Below are 15947 nucleotides of genomic sequence, written 5' to 3' on the forward strand. Positions count from 1 at the left end.
GATTCTAAGTCAGCTTTCTGAGTCATAAAGGGCCAAGCTGGTTACTAGTGAAGTGGTAGATGAGCAAACATGCATTTCTTATAATCTCAAAAAAAAAAAAAACCTTTTTGGCAATGTTTATGTCAGAACGTGAAACTTTCTAAGTTCATTCCTAATGGTTCAAGATATTCCCTTAAACTTTTTTTTTTTATTTTACTTATTTATGCAGAGAGACATAGAGAGAGGCAGAGACACAGGCAGAGGGAGAAGCAGGCCCCATGCAGGGAGCCCGATGTGGGACTCGATTCCAGGACTCGATCCCGGGACTCCAGGATCCCACCCTTGGCTGAAGGCGGCGCTAAACCACTGAGCCACCCAGGCTGCCCTCTCTTAAACTTTTTGTTAAACAAGCATTCATCACTTTGTGCCAAGTTCTCTTATGCACTGGTTTAAACCGATTCTTGTAGTGTTTTGGTAGGGTAAATTTAAAAAACTTTAAAATTCAGCTCGCCCCCCTCCAAACAAAAGGTCTCACATATTTGTTACTGAACCAACCTACTGGTATAGAAGCATAGGAACAGAGAAAAATCACTTTCCCAATAAAACATGGCAATCGTTAGGTAGTACTGGTTTACACTAGGAGACCAGGAGTGAAGCTGGGTGACTCTATCACTCTATTGCTGCATAACAAACTGCCCCAAAACTTAGTGGCTACATGTAACAATCATTTATTTTGCCCATAAATCTGTGCTTTGGGCAAGGCTTGGCAAGATCCGCTCATCTGTTCCATGAGGTGTCAGATGGGGCTGTTCCAGTAGGGGCTGGAGGAGCCTGACAAGATGGTGTTGGCTATCAGCTGAACTCTCAGCTAGGGCTCAGTTCCACTCCACAAGCTGCTTTCAGTTTACTCTTAATTTGAAGACTGAGTTCTAAGGGTGAGTATCCAGATAGGATGGTTTGGGTGCAGAAACCAGCAGTCACTTCTCCTACATTCTATTGGTCAACCACAAAGTCCAGATTCAAGATTTGGAGCCATGTTTTAAAACCTCCACCGTGAACATGACCGAATGGACAGTCTGAGCAGATAGAAGAGTACACTAACACTGGGAATATGGGAAACAATGGATTAGGGAGCCAGGGTATACAGATAAGATTGGAAGAGTAATGAAATCGAAGACCAAACTGCTGGAAAGGCTGGTTCCAAAGGCCACTCAGCTAAGATGTTGGGTATGTGGATACCAGAAGCAGATATATAGACAAAGCCACGCAGAGCTTGGCAAGGACTGGTGGGAGCTGAAGATCTGAGTAAGGGCACGTGTCAGTAATCTGGTTTAGAGGATCAGAAATCCAGCAGTTCAAGTGAAGTGGTTGAAGCAGGTAAGGCAATTAGAACCAAGAAGCAAGTATAAGGAAAATAAGGCAATGCCAGAGAGGAAGGCAAAAACAAAAGCCCAGATCTAAGAAATAATATGAAACAGAACGAATCAAGGCCAAGGAGGTGGGAAAGCAGACAAAACTTCAACACCAAGCATCGAGTAGGTGCACTCGGCTTGGATGCTGTGGGATCTCAAGGTGCCTCTGCTGAGTGTCGACAAGGTGAGTCAGCAATGAAGTGACCATGTCAATATAAAGGCAGACGAAGACACTAAACACATGAACTGCAGTTATGTCAATTCAGGTTTTATTGAAGTTGCTTCTGAATATTCTATTTCATTCTTAGTTTTCCTCATTTGATTTGCTTTAGTGTACAAGAACCTTTTTCACTTATTAGATCCTTTTGACATGAAAGAGCACCAATTAATTTATCAGTACACTGATCCCCTTATGGCAGTGAAGAAAATCTGTAAAAGGTTTATAGAATCCATGTACTGAAACACCACGATCCCCTCTTCAAGTGAGCCAAAACTTCCTTACATATCCTAAGATGTCTTTTCACTTTACCGTCAAGATAAAAATAATGAAGAGCATGGACACAATTTTCTTGTTCCTCCAGAAAGTGTGGGTTTCTTGCGTTATGGTTAAAAAAACACAGAAAAACCAGAAGCTTGAAGGAAAACAAGTCACTGTGATTGCTTAAATTACAATTTTTATAGAGAAGCAGCACTTAACCAGTCTTCTTCGTCTTTCCCTAGACCTTAGGCAGCTATAAAAAAAAATAGGCAAAACAACACGTGTAAGAAAAAGTAATAAAAATAAATATTTGAGGGCCTATTGTAGTAGACAATTTACACATTTCATTTATCCTCACAATACCGTGAGGGAAGTATAATCATTGTACAAACAAGGAAGCAGGCTCAGAAGGGTGAAATGACTGGAGCCCATTGTCACACAGTGACAGGGCTGGGATTTATGTTCAAGTCTATACCTCCAGAGCCTATGCTCTATTATGCTGCTCTGGCTCCCAAGAGCCTAAGTTTTTGAGATTCTTACCATTATAGCTCCATCTTCTAAATTTTACACTTTTAAGTCTGTGTAACTACTGAATAATAAAAGAACCTAAAATTATTCTCAATCTACTTGCTAAACAGAAGGCTGTAAGGAATATTAGAAAACTCTTCAAGTACTCAGAACATTCCATACCTAAAATTATGGTTGTTCAAACTCACTGATAATGACAGCTAGTAATTCAAGAACACATAGGTAATTGTAATTGGCTCCTTTTCTTGTCACCTCTGTCAATCTCAAAGGAATGAAGGCAAAAAAAAAAAAAGACAAATTCTTATTGCGAAATCTGACTGCTCATTAAATTTACAGTACGCACTTAGTGGAAAGCCCAAAGAGGTTCTGGTTTTCAAATCTTCCCACCAGTCTTTTGTTTGCTTCTTAAAAGCACATATTTGTTTTTTAAGTGTCAAATTCTGGTGGAGATGGCAGGGCCCATTGGGGGATGGCTTTATTGATACATATGTGGAGTGTGCTAGAACTATCTATGATGTCTAAGAGGGTAACTTTACCACTCCATGGAATGGGGTCATAAAGTTCTAGTAGAAATGGATTTACTTCATGGATAAGTAACTTAAAAACCTAAACCTCTGCAATCTGGACATCTAACAATATTTGTCCACTGGGGACATATTTGCATGTTCATTACAGAACTGCTGGATCTTAAAAAAAAAAAACGAACTGTTGGATCTTAAATGATTAAAGTTAAAATCTAGTTGTTCTTATTCAAGTTCTCACTGAAATTTAGTTTACTAGTTTTAGACATTTTTTGAGTCCAGTCGTAAAAAGATGTTTTCATGCTTAAGAAGCTGAAAGAGATGAGATCATCACTAAGGCCTCTTCTAACATTAAAATCTCCATAACTGACCTCTTTTATAAAGTCTGATTGGTAGGTCATTCACTTGCCCATTTTGTTAGGCAAATCTTTTAAAGAACACCAGCTAAGTAAGAACTGAAAAAAAAAATAAACACACAGGCTCATTAATTCTAGGTCAATACATAAAAGACAACTAGATGTTAATATGTGTGACATAAGACAGATACAAAAACTAGAAAATAAAGCATATCAGTATGAGAGGTAGTGATTTGTGAGTACAAATAAAAAAAAATTCGGCATAACTAAATGAAATGAAAAATTGTAAGAACCTAACATTTTTGTCCTGACCATCTCCCTGCATCATCTAATAAAGGATGATGAGGCAAATCTGACAAAGTGGAAGATTTAAGGGAAGTGGAGAGAAAAGTTGTAGGTAAATTATCTACATAAACTGATTTGGGTCATTAGCTATCAGCACTGCCTTGGTTTCCCTGAAATGATTAGGGAGGCTGAAAATAATTGGAAGGTAACTTAGCAAAGAAAGCACAAGGTTTCTAGATCATATTTGCTTGAAAGGGACCTGGTATCTTGAATTTGTTGATACTCTCCGCCTTTCAAGTCTTGCCTGGGCCCTAATTAGCCCTTGTAAATGGGAATTGGAAAGGGACAATGAGTGTGAATATGGCCTACCTGGAGATGATGATACGGACAAAAGGTGGCTAAAAGGAAAACAAAAAGGGGAAGTCTTAAAAATTTATGTGTATAAAAATCAACCCAAATGATCTAACTTCATTTAACTCTAAAGCTTTATCATCTAAGTACCCGGATGTTGAACCAATCCCCATCATCTCCTTTTCCCAAGAAATACAAGATCCTATTAATTCCTGTTACAGGGACCATTAGAAAGAAACATTGAGTTGAAAATACACAAACATCTATTCATTTCCACCTTTTAAAAAGATTTTCAATGGACAGTCATCAGAGTACCAATTTTAAAATAATTTTCTTAAACATATCTGGACAAAGGCCATAGGATCACTTGTCACATTGTTCAAATGCCCAAATGGCAAGACTTCTGATGAGACCAAACAGGTCACATTAAATCAGTAGAGTATCTTAGAAATAAAGCCAATATGACTAAATCCAAAACAGATCACATGAAGTACCTCATGTACAATACAAACCTAATTTAATAAATAAAGGAAACACAGGTGACTGTACTCTGGGAGAATATTCAGTTCCTTGTGGGCCATTCACAGTCTTCTCTGAGACTCCACTGCCACTTCCACCCGAGCAAGTCTAATGGTGCGGCCATGAAGCTTGTAGCCATCTTGCCTTACTAATGCCACAGTGCCAGGCTGTACCCCGACACCAGCTGGCACGTGACAGATGAGTTCATGCTCATGAGGGTCATATTTGTCACCAATGGGTGTCATCTTCTCCAGGCCATGTTTGGCAAACACACTTTTCAGCTTTGCTTCTAAAAGTGATAACCCTCGGAAGATCTTCTCCAGAGTGAGCTTCTGGTCCCCGGGCTCTGTTTCTTCAGAAATGTACTCTGTAGTCTTCTCCAAAATGTCTGCCACCTCTACCAAGTCCTTACAGAAACTCTGAATTCCTAGAGAAACCAGACGCTTTTATTGTTTGTGAGGAAATCATTTTGTTCTTGGGGTGGAGTATGGGGAAGGCCCAGATAAGTGGCTAGATCCTGAGTACCCCAGGAGGTGGGAAGACTGCCACAAAGAACTCAGGAATTGTCATCAACAATTATCACCTTAATTAAACTCACAAACCAGTGTTTCTCTTGGAAGGCAAATGACTGGGAAGCCTACTAGGAAAAGGGGAAGATGGTTAGAACCTAAGATTGCATGCAGGAGACTCAGAAACCCAACCTTTGAAAACTGGATCATTGTTTCTTGTATTCTTATTGCTATTCACCTTTAGTACTGAGTTACATACATTTTGGAAATTCTTGTATGTCTTAATTTTGCTAAGACGTGTTCTCAACAGATACTGACAGGATACTGGCATTTCGTGGGGCAGGAGGCAATAATACAAAAATTAGTTGACAAGACTGTGCTAAGGGGGATTCAAGAATGGTTTATTCTTGAGGATCAGCTGAAGAGGGACGGGAAAGCAAGACACTCCACATATGAAATCTCCAAACTGGCTGCTCTGAAGTTATATATACTTGCTGGAGACAGGCCACAAAACTTTTAGAATCTTTTTAGTTGTGAACTGTTCTAAAAGTAAACTCAGTTGTTGAGAAATCTCATTACTCCCAATTGCAGCATCTTGATTTTTCTTACAGAAATGTTGAGGAATGTCATCATTACAGATACCTATGGTAACAGCAAAGCCCTGGTGGGAGCTAGTGAAGGGTGAAGGACTTGGTTCATTTGGTTTTAATCCAGGGACAGGTTTTTGTTTTTAAAGATTTTATTTATTCATTTGAGAGAGAGAGAGAGAGAGAGAGAGAGAGAGAGAGAGAGAGAGAGAGAATGCACTCATGAGTGGCACAAAGGGGAGAGGGAGCAAACTCCTTGCTGAGCAGGGAGCCCAATGTGGGGCTGGTTCCCAAGATTCTGAGATCTGACCTGAGCCGAAGTCAGTCGCTTAACTGACTGAGCCACCCAGGCATCCCGATCCAGGGACAGTTTTAAGGACATATATCAAAACAGGCAGCCACCTTAACTGTGTTCAGAGGTAAAAAGGAAGATCATCTATAGGGAAGTAATAGATGACAGAGAAGAGATTTCCTAGACTTGCTGCCTAGATTCTGGAAGGAACAACTGACAGAGGCAGGAATTCTATCTTTAACTTCTGGATCACAGATATCCATTAGAGCATCTTGAGCAAAACAAGTGTAATAGGGTTTAAATTAGTCTAATAATAACATACATAATGGATTTGGGATACTGGGGGCATGACAGATAGGAAGGAAGAGAAAATATCAGAAGAAACAGGAGAGCCAAGTGAAGGAATGCTGTTGTGACCTGGTCTGGTGTAGGAGAGGAGGTGAAGAAGAGGAAAGAGTAAAACTAGCAGGCATTTCCAGGGAACAAGACTTGGTGTGATTAAAATTCCACAAGATACTTCCCCTACCTCCATTAGGGATGGCAGCCATAAATATTAATGGCTATTAATGAAATAAGCTGATAAGGTAAAAGGGATTCATTCTCCAAAGGCTTGAAAAGTATGCTGATTAGATCAAAACTCTTGTACCCAAGAGAAAAGAATGTCTCATAAAGAACAATTAGGTCTCTTGGCTATTAAAAGATTACATATACTCTACTAGAATTTTTAAAAAATATTTTATTTACTTATTTATTCATGAGAGAGAGAGGCAGGGACACAGGCAGAGGGAGAAGCAGGCTCCATGCAGGGAGCCTGATGTGGGACTCGATCCCGGGACCGCAGGATCACGCCTTGGGCTGAAGGCAGGTGTTAAACCGCTGAGCCACCTAGGGATCCCCTAGAATTTTGAGAGCGGTAAGCTTCTGGGCTAACTTGTACACTGCCATGGTATAAAGAACCCTGGCTTCTCTTCAGTCAAGTTGTATAAATTTGGGTAAATAGAAGCCCAGGTTCTTTGGACAGTCTCTGATTCTATTCTAATTACTGTTACTTCAACAGGAAGTTGGCGTCTGCACCATTTCTTGGGAGTGGGGGGGGGGGTCAGAATCTTTATGACCTGTTTAAGAGAAGATGAGTTACTGAGATAAAACTATTTCTGGAAGGAGAGTGATCATGTTATATTACATATTAATTAAATAACAAATAAAAGCTATTTTTTCTATGTCCATGCTCCCCAAGCAATCTTCATTTTTTCTAAATATTCCTGGCCACTAGAAGGAAATGACCCAAGCAAATGACTTTGGTGGTGCATTGTTAGACACATTTTGCCCTATAAATTGATAAATTAGATTACCAAATTGAGTTTAGCTAATATTTGTTTGTTCCTGGGCACCTTATCAATTCTTGAGGAAATGGATACAAGACCGTTCCTAACTCATCAAAGCTTGACTTCTGGTAAGCCAACTCACCCTGCTCCTTCAAGCAGGCAAGAAGTCTTTCCCAGGTACCACAGTTCGTTTATTTGCTACAGAAATTCCTTGTAGCTCAAAGGTCAGCAAACTTTTCCTATTAAGGGCCATATAGTAAGTACTTCAGGTTTTGTGGGACAAAGCGCAAAAATCCAGGATCTTACGTAGGTGATTATTTAATAAAAGAAAATGTCTACAAACTTTTAATAATGAAATTCAGGACTGTAATTTATGAACTAACACACAGGCTGTAGTTTGCTAAGTCCTGTCCTGGTTGTTGGAAATAAGACCTAAAACTTGGATGAAACATTGGTAATACAATTTGAGGGCCAATATTTGGCTGATACTCATAGCCATGAAACATGATGTCCCTAGCACTGAATGAAAAGCAGAAGGCTATGCCACAGCACTGGGGTTAGACAGGACAGGACAGGACTGAAGTGAATCCCATGTACAAACAGCAGATAAAATCCTAGAACAGGAACTAGTGTGATACAGAGAAAGTAATAATAGACTGGGGGTCAGAAGACAATGGATTCGGGTTCTGTCACCAATTAACTTTTTTCAGCTCACTTGTAAAAGGAGATTGGACTAGGTACAATCCAAGGGCCCCTGAAGCACCTTCATTCTATGTGCAAAGTATAATACTCTGTATGAAACTGTGAGCAAGGGGAGTATCACAGATTTGCCCTCTACCCTTCAATCCCTGTTACTAACACTTTCACGAACACATTTGGAATAAGATGTTGTGTAGTCAAAGAAAAATTTCTGAAAGACTTTTACTTTTTTTTTTTTTTTTAATGTGCAGCCTTCAAATGAATACACATGTATTTGAAATTTTTGGTTTTAAACAACTCTACACCCAATGTGGGGCTCAAATGCACAACCCAGAGATCAAGAGTTGTATGTTCCACTGACTGAGCCAGGAGGTGCCCCTCAAAGGCTTCAAATTGGACTAGACATGATCTAGTACAATTTCTAGAGTTATCTGCTTCCATACGGGCTGAGCCTTTGTCTTTGAGTTATAAATCAGTAAGTTATAAATACCAATGGGAATGCAAATGATTTTTCTCCATAGTAGTGAAAATTATCTGCTGGAGATAGAGTTGATTACTGCACTACGGATATAGACCAGTTTTGCTTCTATGAGGCAAATTTTAGTGTTCCTGATTGGCCATGCATCTTGTTTTTTGGATTCTCCTCTGAATGTCTTAATGATTCACTTGTTCATTAATGAGTTAAACAGAATTGATTGCATAAACACTAGAACATTAAATGTACATGCTTGAAAAATTAACAAAGATTTTGGTCAAAATGAAGGCAAGCATTATTTTAGCAAATGGTTCACCTGGCAACATTCCCAATAAAGAGCTCAGAAAGCATATGGCAAGAGTGGATGGAAGGGCAGGGTAGGACTGGTTTAGGACCTAGATGTGTTCTTTTACTATGTGCAGTTTGCAAAACTACTAGTAAATATCCTTACACTAAAAGCTTTTTTTTTTTTTTGAGAGAGAGAATGAGAGAATGAGAGAGAGAGAGAGAGAGAGAGAGAGAGAGAGAATGTACAGCTGCACACAAGGGGGTGGTGGTGGTGGTGGTGGCAAAGGCAGAGTGAATCCTAAGCAGGCTTCATGCCCAGAGCAAAGCTCAGCACAGAGCCCAATGTGGGGCTTGATCTCATGATCCAGATCATGATATGAGCCAAAATAAAGAGTTGGACACTTCAAAAACTGAGCCACCCGGGCACCCCAAACTGAAAGGTATTTTAATTTTTATAACAAATAAACATCTCACCAAATATCTTGGCATCCTCTACACATCTCTGGGTTCGGCGCCTTATGTTTTCACCATCAGCTACAGCTCTCTGGTATCTCATCTAAACAAAAGCAGAGTCAAAATGATCAGAAAACACATGCTTGCTGGTGGGAAAAAATGTTTTTTGCTTACTTTATAAACTTCACCCTTTTGATAGGTTTTTATAAAAAAAAAAAAAAAAAGGAGCTGTAGGAATCTTAAATCAGCTACTACAAATCCCAAGTCAAAGGAGGAACCTACTCTTTACAGCAGCCCTGATAGGTTGTCATTCAGCCTCCTACTCTGAACATTTAACAGTTTTCAAGCTCATTCTCTTCAGAGAATGCTTCCTTTTTCACATGCAGCCAATACTGCCACCCTCTTTCTTTCATTGAACTGAACTCTAGGACAACCAATAGTAGGTTTTAAAAACGTGTCATCTATTTGAAGGCACTTAGTTTAGCTCCTTTAATCTTTTCATTCTTATAATCCTTGATCTCTTTAATTGCTCTCATAAGACATGCTTTCCTACCTCCTTACCATTCTGGGTGGTCTTGCTTTGAAACTTCTCTAATTATCGCCCTCAAAGCGTGTCTGTCAACCCAGTAAGGCAGAGTATGCCAGATGTAGTCTGACTGGCAGAGTACAATGATAAATGACACACTCATTCAACAAGTATCTACAGAGTTTTTACTACATGCCACATACTGAATCTTCTCTGAAGCTACCGTCACATCAGGTATCTAAGTACTGTGACATAACATGTTTTAACTACTGTAGACTACTTTGCCTAATATACTAAGCAAGAGTAGAAATGGGATAAGAGGTAAAGAGCCAATTAGAGGAAATTTAATTATTTATTTATTCATTTATTCATGAGAGACACACAGAGAGAGGCAGAGCCACAGGCAGAGGGAAAAGCAGGCTCCGTGCAGGGAGCCTGATGTGGGACTCCGATCCTGGAGCCACTCAACCACTGAGGCAGACACTCAACCGCTTGAGCCACCCAAGCGTTCCAGAAATTTAATCTAAAAAAAAAAAAACAGACACAAAAACTGTACATGGGTATTTCAACCAGAGAGGGGATGTGAACAGACAAAATCTACTCACTGTTAAGTCTTGGACTTCCTTCTCCAGTTTCACAGCTTTAAGCTTTAAGGTTCGTTCTGCAAGAGAGGGCCCAAGCTCATCGGGAGGGTCCTCAGAACTGCAGTCCTCACCAGCAGTTCTCTGGGTGGCAGTGCTGAAAGAATGTGGCCATCCCCTAAAGAGGGAGGAAGGTGATACCTGATGAAGGAACGCCATCACACACAGCCAAACTGCTTGCAGTCACAGTAACAACACCGACTTACTAAGTGCCAGACACCACTGTCAGGTTTTACCTAAGTCATCTTTTCATCTTGCGGTGTATGAGAGAAAGTATATTACCATTTCAATTTTGTAAATGAGAAATCTGAGGCTCAGAGAGGCTTCTGACTTGCATAAGATCACAGAGCTAGTAGATTCTGTTGAACCAGGATACTGAACACAAGGCAGCACAAATAGCCAGAAGTGAGGACACAAGAGTCAGCAAGAAAAAACCAAGCTCTAATACCCAGAACCAGCAGGGCAATATCAGAAGTAGGAATGCGAAACACAAATCCTTACATTTCTGATTCAAGCCTTCATTTTACAAATGGGGAAAACTAAGCCCAGTAAAGGGACTGTGTTAGACTGGAGTCAGGCCTAGAATTCTAAAGTTTTCTTGACCACAAGCTCGTAAGTGAGGCTCTTATGAAAGAGAACCTGTGTTAAGAGAAATTCTGAGTTGGGAACTCACTTCTATGTAAAACCAAGTCAATTAAATACATATAAAACACTATACGTTCCAGACTGTGAACTATAAACAGGTGAATAAAATGCGTCTTTGATTTAATCATGTTTGTAATCCAGAATTTCATACAGCTCAAACGTCTGACGTATAGTTGTTTACAAAGGAAGGCATTTAGATCAGGGACTACTTTACACATCTTGGTTTGTAGCAGCTGACTCCTCTTTAAAGGAAGTTTCCATTACGCTTCCTGGATTCTTATAATTTGATTTGAAGTAAAATCAACAAAAATCAATCTGTGAATACAAAAGGTCTTTAAGACAAATAGTTTACTCATAGAGACTGGCGTATTTTGAAAAGCAGTTGTGAGGTGACATCCGTGCAAAGAGTTAAAGGAGGTAACAGGAGTTGGCTTCAAGAAAGGGAGAGGGAACCCTCAGTACAAAGCTATGGGCAAGAGGACTTTCCAGGCCGGCCCTGCACTCAGTTATTACAACCTGGTGTCAGATTGTATATGGTTTTATATTTTTAGTTCAGAAAACATGGTCACCATAGATAATCTGGGGCGAATCACAAAGGATGAAATATCTCCTTCCTCCTAACAAACTACATTTATCCAATTGAAAGTAGGTCAATGTACTCCCAGGGCCAGTTTAAAGAGAAAATGGCCAAAACCCAAGTCTGAAGAGGAGAGCCGAGGATGACCCCTTCAATTCAGAACTGGAGCGAGGGGAAATTTTATCAGAACGAAACTTTCTTCTTCTGGCCACTTCCCTACAATACAAACTGCCAAAAAGACTTAAAAAAGCCGGAAGCCCTGAATTCAACCTCACACCCAGGTGCCAGGTCAGGTGCCTTAAGATAAAAAAGGTGACACACAATCACGCGAAATTCCGGATTCCCCGCAGCTTAATTTACATTTCAGAAGTTCAACCTTTACTCACCCTACAACTCATTTTTTTTTTTTTTTATTCTTTCTGAGGAAGGAGCAGTTAAACACGGAGTCGTCCCTGAGAATAATGAACACCGCTCGCTAATTAAAAGCTCCGATTCTAGAGACTGGCTTCCAAGCGGGGTCCCACGATTACCGAGTATTGGGAGTCTGGAAACGTTGCGGAACTTTACTGAACCTCGGTTTTCTGGGTTGAACGAGAGAAGAGAACTAGCCATAGGGTTCTACAGGCGGCAAGGTAAGTCATCCCTAAAGGGTGCCGCAGCGCCAGGTGAAGAGCAGGAAATGGAATTCTGTGCACACGCTCCGAGGGCAGGTGGAAGGGCGGACTCCAAAGGGCCTTGCTTTGAGGCCAAGGCAACGACCTTTTACCGACAGGTAAAGTGAAGCCGAGGGAATGCCCGGGGGCCGGCCTAGGGTCCCACAGAGAGTCCGCGGGGAGAACCCCGTTTTCACTGCAGACACCCCAGTGGAGGGAAGGGGGCTGGAAGACGTACACCCCCAATTCAACTGATGCTCGAGGCTGAACAGTTCCCGCCTCGGCGGAACGTGACCTCGGCTCTTACCACCTTCCTTGGCCCGGCAAGAAGGCGAAGCTGTATGCCTCAGTTTCCTCCTCTGTAAAATGGGGCCGTAAGCGCCGGATCGCAGCAGCCGAGGCTTGGTGGGTCACCTCGCGCCCCCCAGTCCGCACCCGCCCTTCCAGCTCGCTCGTCTCGCACTATCCTCAATCCCCGACCGGCGGCCTGCCTCGCTCACCTGCCTTCAGACGCTGCCTTCGAGGCCAGGAGGCGCTGCACCAGCCGCCGGACCGCCCATACAGACCGCGCGGCCATATTCCCGATCTCGGCTGACGGAGGCAGCGCATGCGCACTTGCTCCAAATGACGGGCTGAAGCGAGATACCACGCTTCCCGGCAGCCTTCGCGGGCGCTCCCCGCCCAGAGCCCCCCGGAACGGGAACGCCACACTTCCGGTTGTCCTAGCGCGCGCGCGCGGGCGCATGCGCGCGGCGCTCGTGCCTAGCCGGCGTCCCCGACGGAACGCGACACTTCCGGCCCTCTCCGCTTGTTGGGCGCGTCGGGCGGGTTCACGTCGCGGACTCGGGCTGGGTGCTGGTCGGGAAGGCGGCCGCGGACGCTGGCCGGGGTCGCAGCTGTCCCCGCAACGAGCTTACGTGAAATTGTAAACAATACGTCAAAATATGGCGGGCGTAGAAAGGTCGGGGCGGGGGCGCGGGGGGCGCGGTGCCGCCGAAGCCTAGACTACGTGGCCGCCGAGCGTGGGCAGTTTGTCCGGAAGAAGTGATGCTTTGAGCTGGAAGCTGAAGAATGAGTAGATGAAAAGAGGAAGAAGGTGGCTCGGGTAGAGGTGAACAGCGTCTGCAAAGACCCGGTCGAGGGGAAGAGTATTGTGAGCAAGGCGCTGAAATACTGGAGGGAACGGGGGGCACGCAGCACGGAGCGGAACGCATCGCGCGACGGGTTTAAGACCAAAATTGAAGCCCGACTCTGCCGTCACTCTTACTTGTTTTTTTTTTTTTTCTTCCTTTTTTTTTTTTATACCCCCTCCAGTTTCCTTGTTTTCTGACTTGGCTGTGTTTTAAAATGTGGAGTATTTTCTCGTTTCCGTTTACTAGAATGTGAGCTCCGTCAGGGCAGAGATGGGTTGGCTCTATTGCCAGGGAACGATGGGTCGGTGACTTAACGGAGTCCGAAAATGTTGTGTCGAAGGAGCTGGAGCCTTAACTCTGATTGACCTTTACGTGTTTAACAGGTCGCTTTGACTCCTGTGTGATGGAGATTGCTGGGGTCTAAGCAAAGAGGTAGGGAGACCAGCTGTTGTAGTTCGTGCAGGGCGGGGGGGGGGGGGTCTATTCTGTCCTGGAGACCCGCAAGAGGCCTTTGTAACGCCCTTCCTAAAGCAGCTACTCTTTCAGGTGTGTGTCCAGCTCATTTCTGGTTCCGCGTTCTGTTTTGTTTTCTTTTTGTTTGTTCTCCCAACTAGAGTTTCAGCAGAAGCCTGTCGGTCTGGTTCAGAGCCGTGAGTGGTTTCTGACGTCCAGTGTACATAGTAGGTTCCCAACCAGTATTTGTTGAATGAATCAAATGGTCAGTGTCCGTGGAGACAGGAGGAAGTGAATGCATTGTAGAGAGATTTAGTACGAAAAAGGGTCAGGAAGTTAGGATAGACTGGTGATCGGGGTTGAGGGCACTTGGGAGTTGCCACACTAGTTACTGGATAGTCCCTAAGGTCCAAAAAAATTATTTAAGGAATGAGAAGTGTGCCCTCATCATTCTAAATCTTCACCATAACACGGCTTACTTGTACTGTAGCTCTTTGGGTCAGATTTTTCTCTCTACTCGTCTTGTAAGTTCCTTGAGGACAGAACTGGAGACTTCTGCATCTTTATATTCTGTCCATGGCCCAGCCCAGATGCAATGTAACCAACACCTGATGTTTTCCTTTTGGCCTCAGGAGCAGGGCAACATGGGTTAAGGAAGGATTATGATCTCCCTTTTACATTTGAGAAAAGTGAGGCTCAGAGAGGTTGGTAAGCCTGCTCAGGGTCCCCCACTGAGGATTCAGGGACACTAGAAATCTGATAGCCCCAACACTTGGCGGTGTCGGGAAGGATGGAGCTTCAAATCCACCCTACAGCCATGAGCCTATACCTTGGAGGAAAAAAAAAAGGCTTTTTAACAATGAGGAATGGCATCTATGCTTTAGCCATTTTGTTACACATCTCTTAGCTGACTTACACCAAATGTGCTACATGCGTGCGTCCATTCATTCATCTATTGAGTGCTAGTGTGCTTCTGAATGCTGCAGTGCAGGGGGAGTAGGGTAAGACATGGATGAAATGGAACTTGGAACTAAGAGGAAGGGCTGCTGGCTCTACCCCTTCCTAACTCTGGGCTCCAGTTTCCCAAACTGGAAACTGAGATAATGTAACCTATCTCACGGAGTTTTAGTGAAAATGAAAGCGTTAATGCTTGGAAAAGTCATTAGTTAGTACCAGGACTGGCTATGTAATTTAAAGGGTAAAAGGAAAATGTGACACCCCTTGTTCAAAAATTATTAAGAGGGCAACAGCAGAACATTAAACCAAGGCCAGGGCTCTACTAATATTTGTGACCGCACAGGTTGTATACCTGTACTTTGGCTAACACAGTACCTGATGCATGGAGTGCTCAAATGTTTATTACTAATTCTCTAGTGTTCCTCCTCTCAAGGACCCCCAAGATCTATCGGTGGGGAAAGATGTTCAATCCCATAATAACTGCCTGAGAAAGAAAACACTGAGGACATAATTGGAGTGTTGGGTATCATTCCAGGATCCACATTCTAAAAAAGAATACTAACAATCCAGATTTTGTGAGTTCCTTTTTCACCAAAGATGTTTTAAGTGGAATCTGGATGAAAACTGTCAGTTATGGATTAGTTGCCGTTTAGCTTTATGATGGCTGTGATTACCATATAAACATCATTTCTTCAGTGGAAAGAACACAGGATTTTTAGTCAGACATTTCTTATCTAGCTAATAATAAGAGCCACTATTGACTGAGCTTTTCTTTCTCAGACAGTGTGCAAGATGTTTCCCATGTACCTAATAGTCTTGGGAGGAAAATAGAACTGTTAACCTAGGTTTCACAGATAAAGAAAACGAAAATCAGAGAGGTCAAGTGACTTTCCCAGACTCACCAGCTGGTCAGTGGCAGAGGCAGGGCTCAAACCCAACCCTGTCTGGATATAGGCTCATAGGCCCTAAGCCTTACGCTCTGCCACTGACCAGCTAGGTGATTTTGATCAGGTTATTTTCCCTGCTCTGGTCTCCAGCTACCTCAAAGTGGGGTAAAGTTCGGATAAGGCCAAAGTATGTAAAGCCCTAGGTAGGGTAAAGTATATGAAGCCTCCAGCAAAGTGTCCAAAGGTTATTCTGGGATTTTCTTTCTCTCTTGGACCTAACCTTTGAGCTCTTAACGGTTAACTGGTTTTATCTTTTTTTTGGAAGGAAATGTAAAGACCTAAAAAGTGCCTACACTGTTTAGAAAGTAGTTAGTTGAACAGTAAGGAAACTGCCCAAGACTTGAAGTCCTTGCTTCCC

At 42.6% G+C, this 15947-nt stretch overlaps 1 protein-coding gene across 1 annotated transcript; it reads right to left on the reverse strand.

Moving 5' to 3' along the window:
* Nucleotides 1-1638: 1638 nt before the first annotated feature.
* Nucleotides 1639-12756, reverse strand: GRPEL2 (GrpE like 2, mitochondrial). The gene is made up of 4 exons (XM_077895956.1): nucleotides 12600-12756; nucleotides 10189-10342; nucleotides 9079-9160; nucleotides 1639-4856 (listed from the first exon to the last, which is right to left on the reverse strand). Exons 1-4 carry the CDS (start codon nucleotides 12674-12676, stop codon nucleotides 4492-4494), a joined length of 678 nt encoding a protein of 225 aa, XP_077752082.1. The 5' UTR covers nucleotides 12677-12756; the 3' UTR covers nucleotides 1639-4491.
* Between the last annotated feature and the right edge of the window lie 3191 nt (nucleotides 12757-15947).

This window comes from Canis aureus, chromosome 4 (assembly GCF_053574225.1).
Source record: "Canis aureus isolate CA01 chromosome 4, VMU_Caureus_v.1.0, whole genome shotgun sequence".
In the NCBI taxonomy this organism is placed as follows: Eukaryota; Metazoa; Chordata; class Mammalia; order Carnivora; family Canidae; genus Canis; species Canis aureus.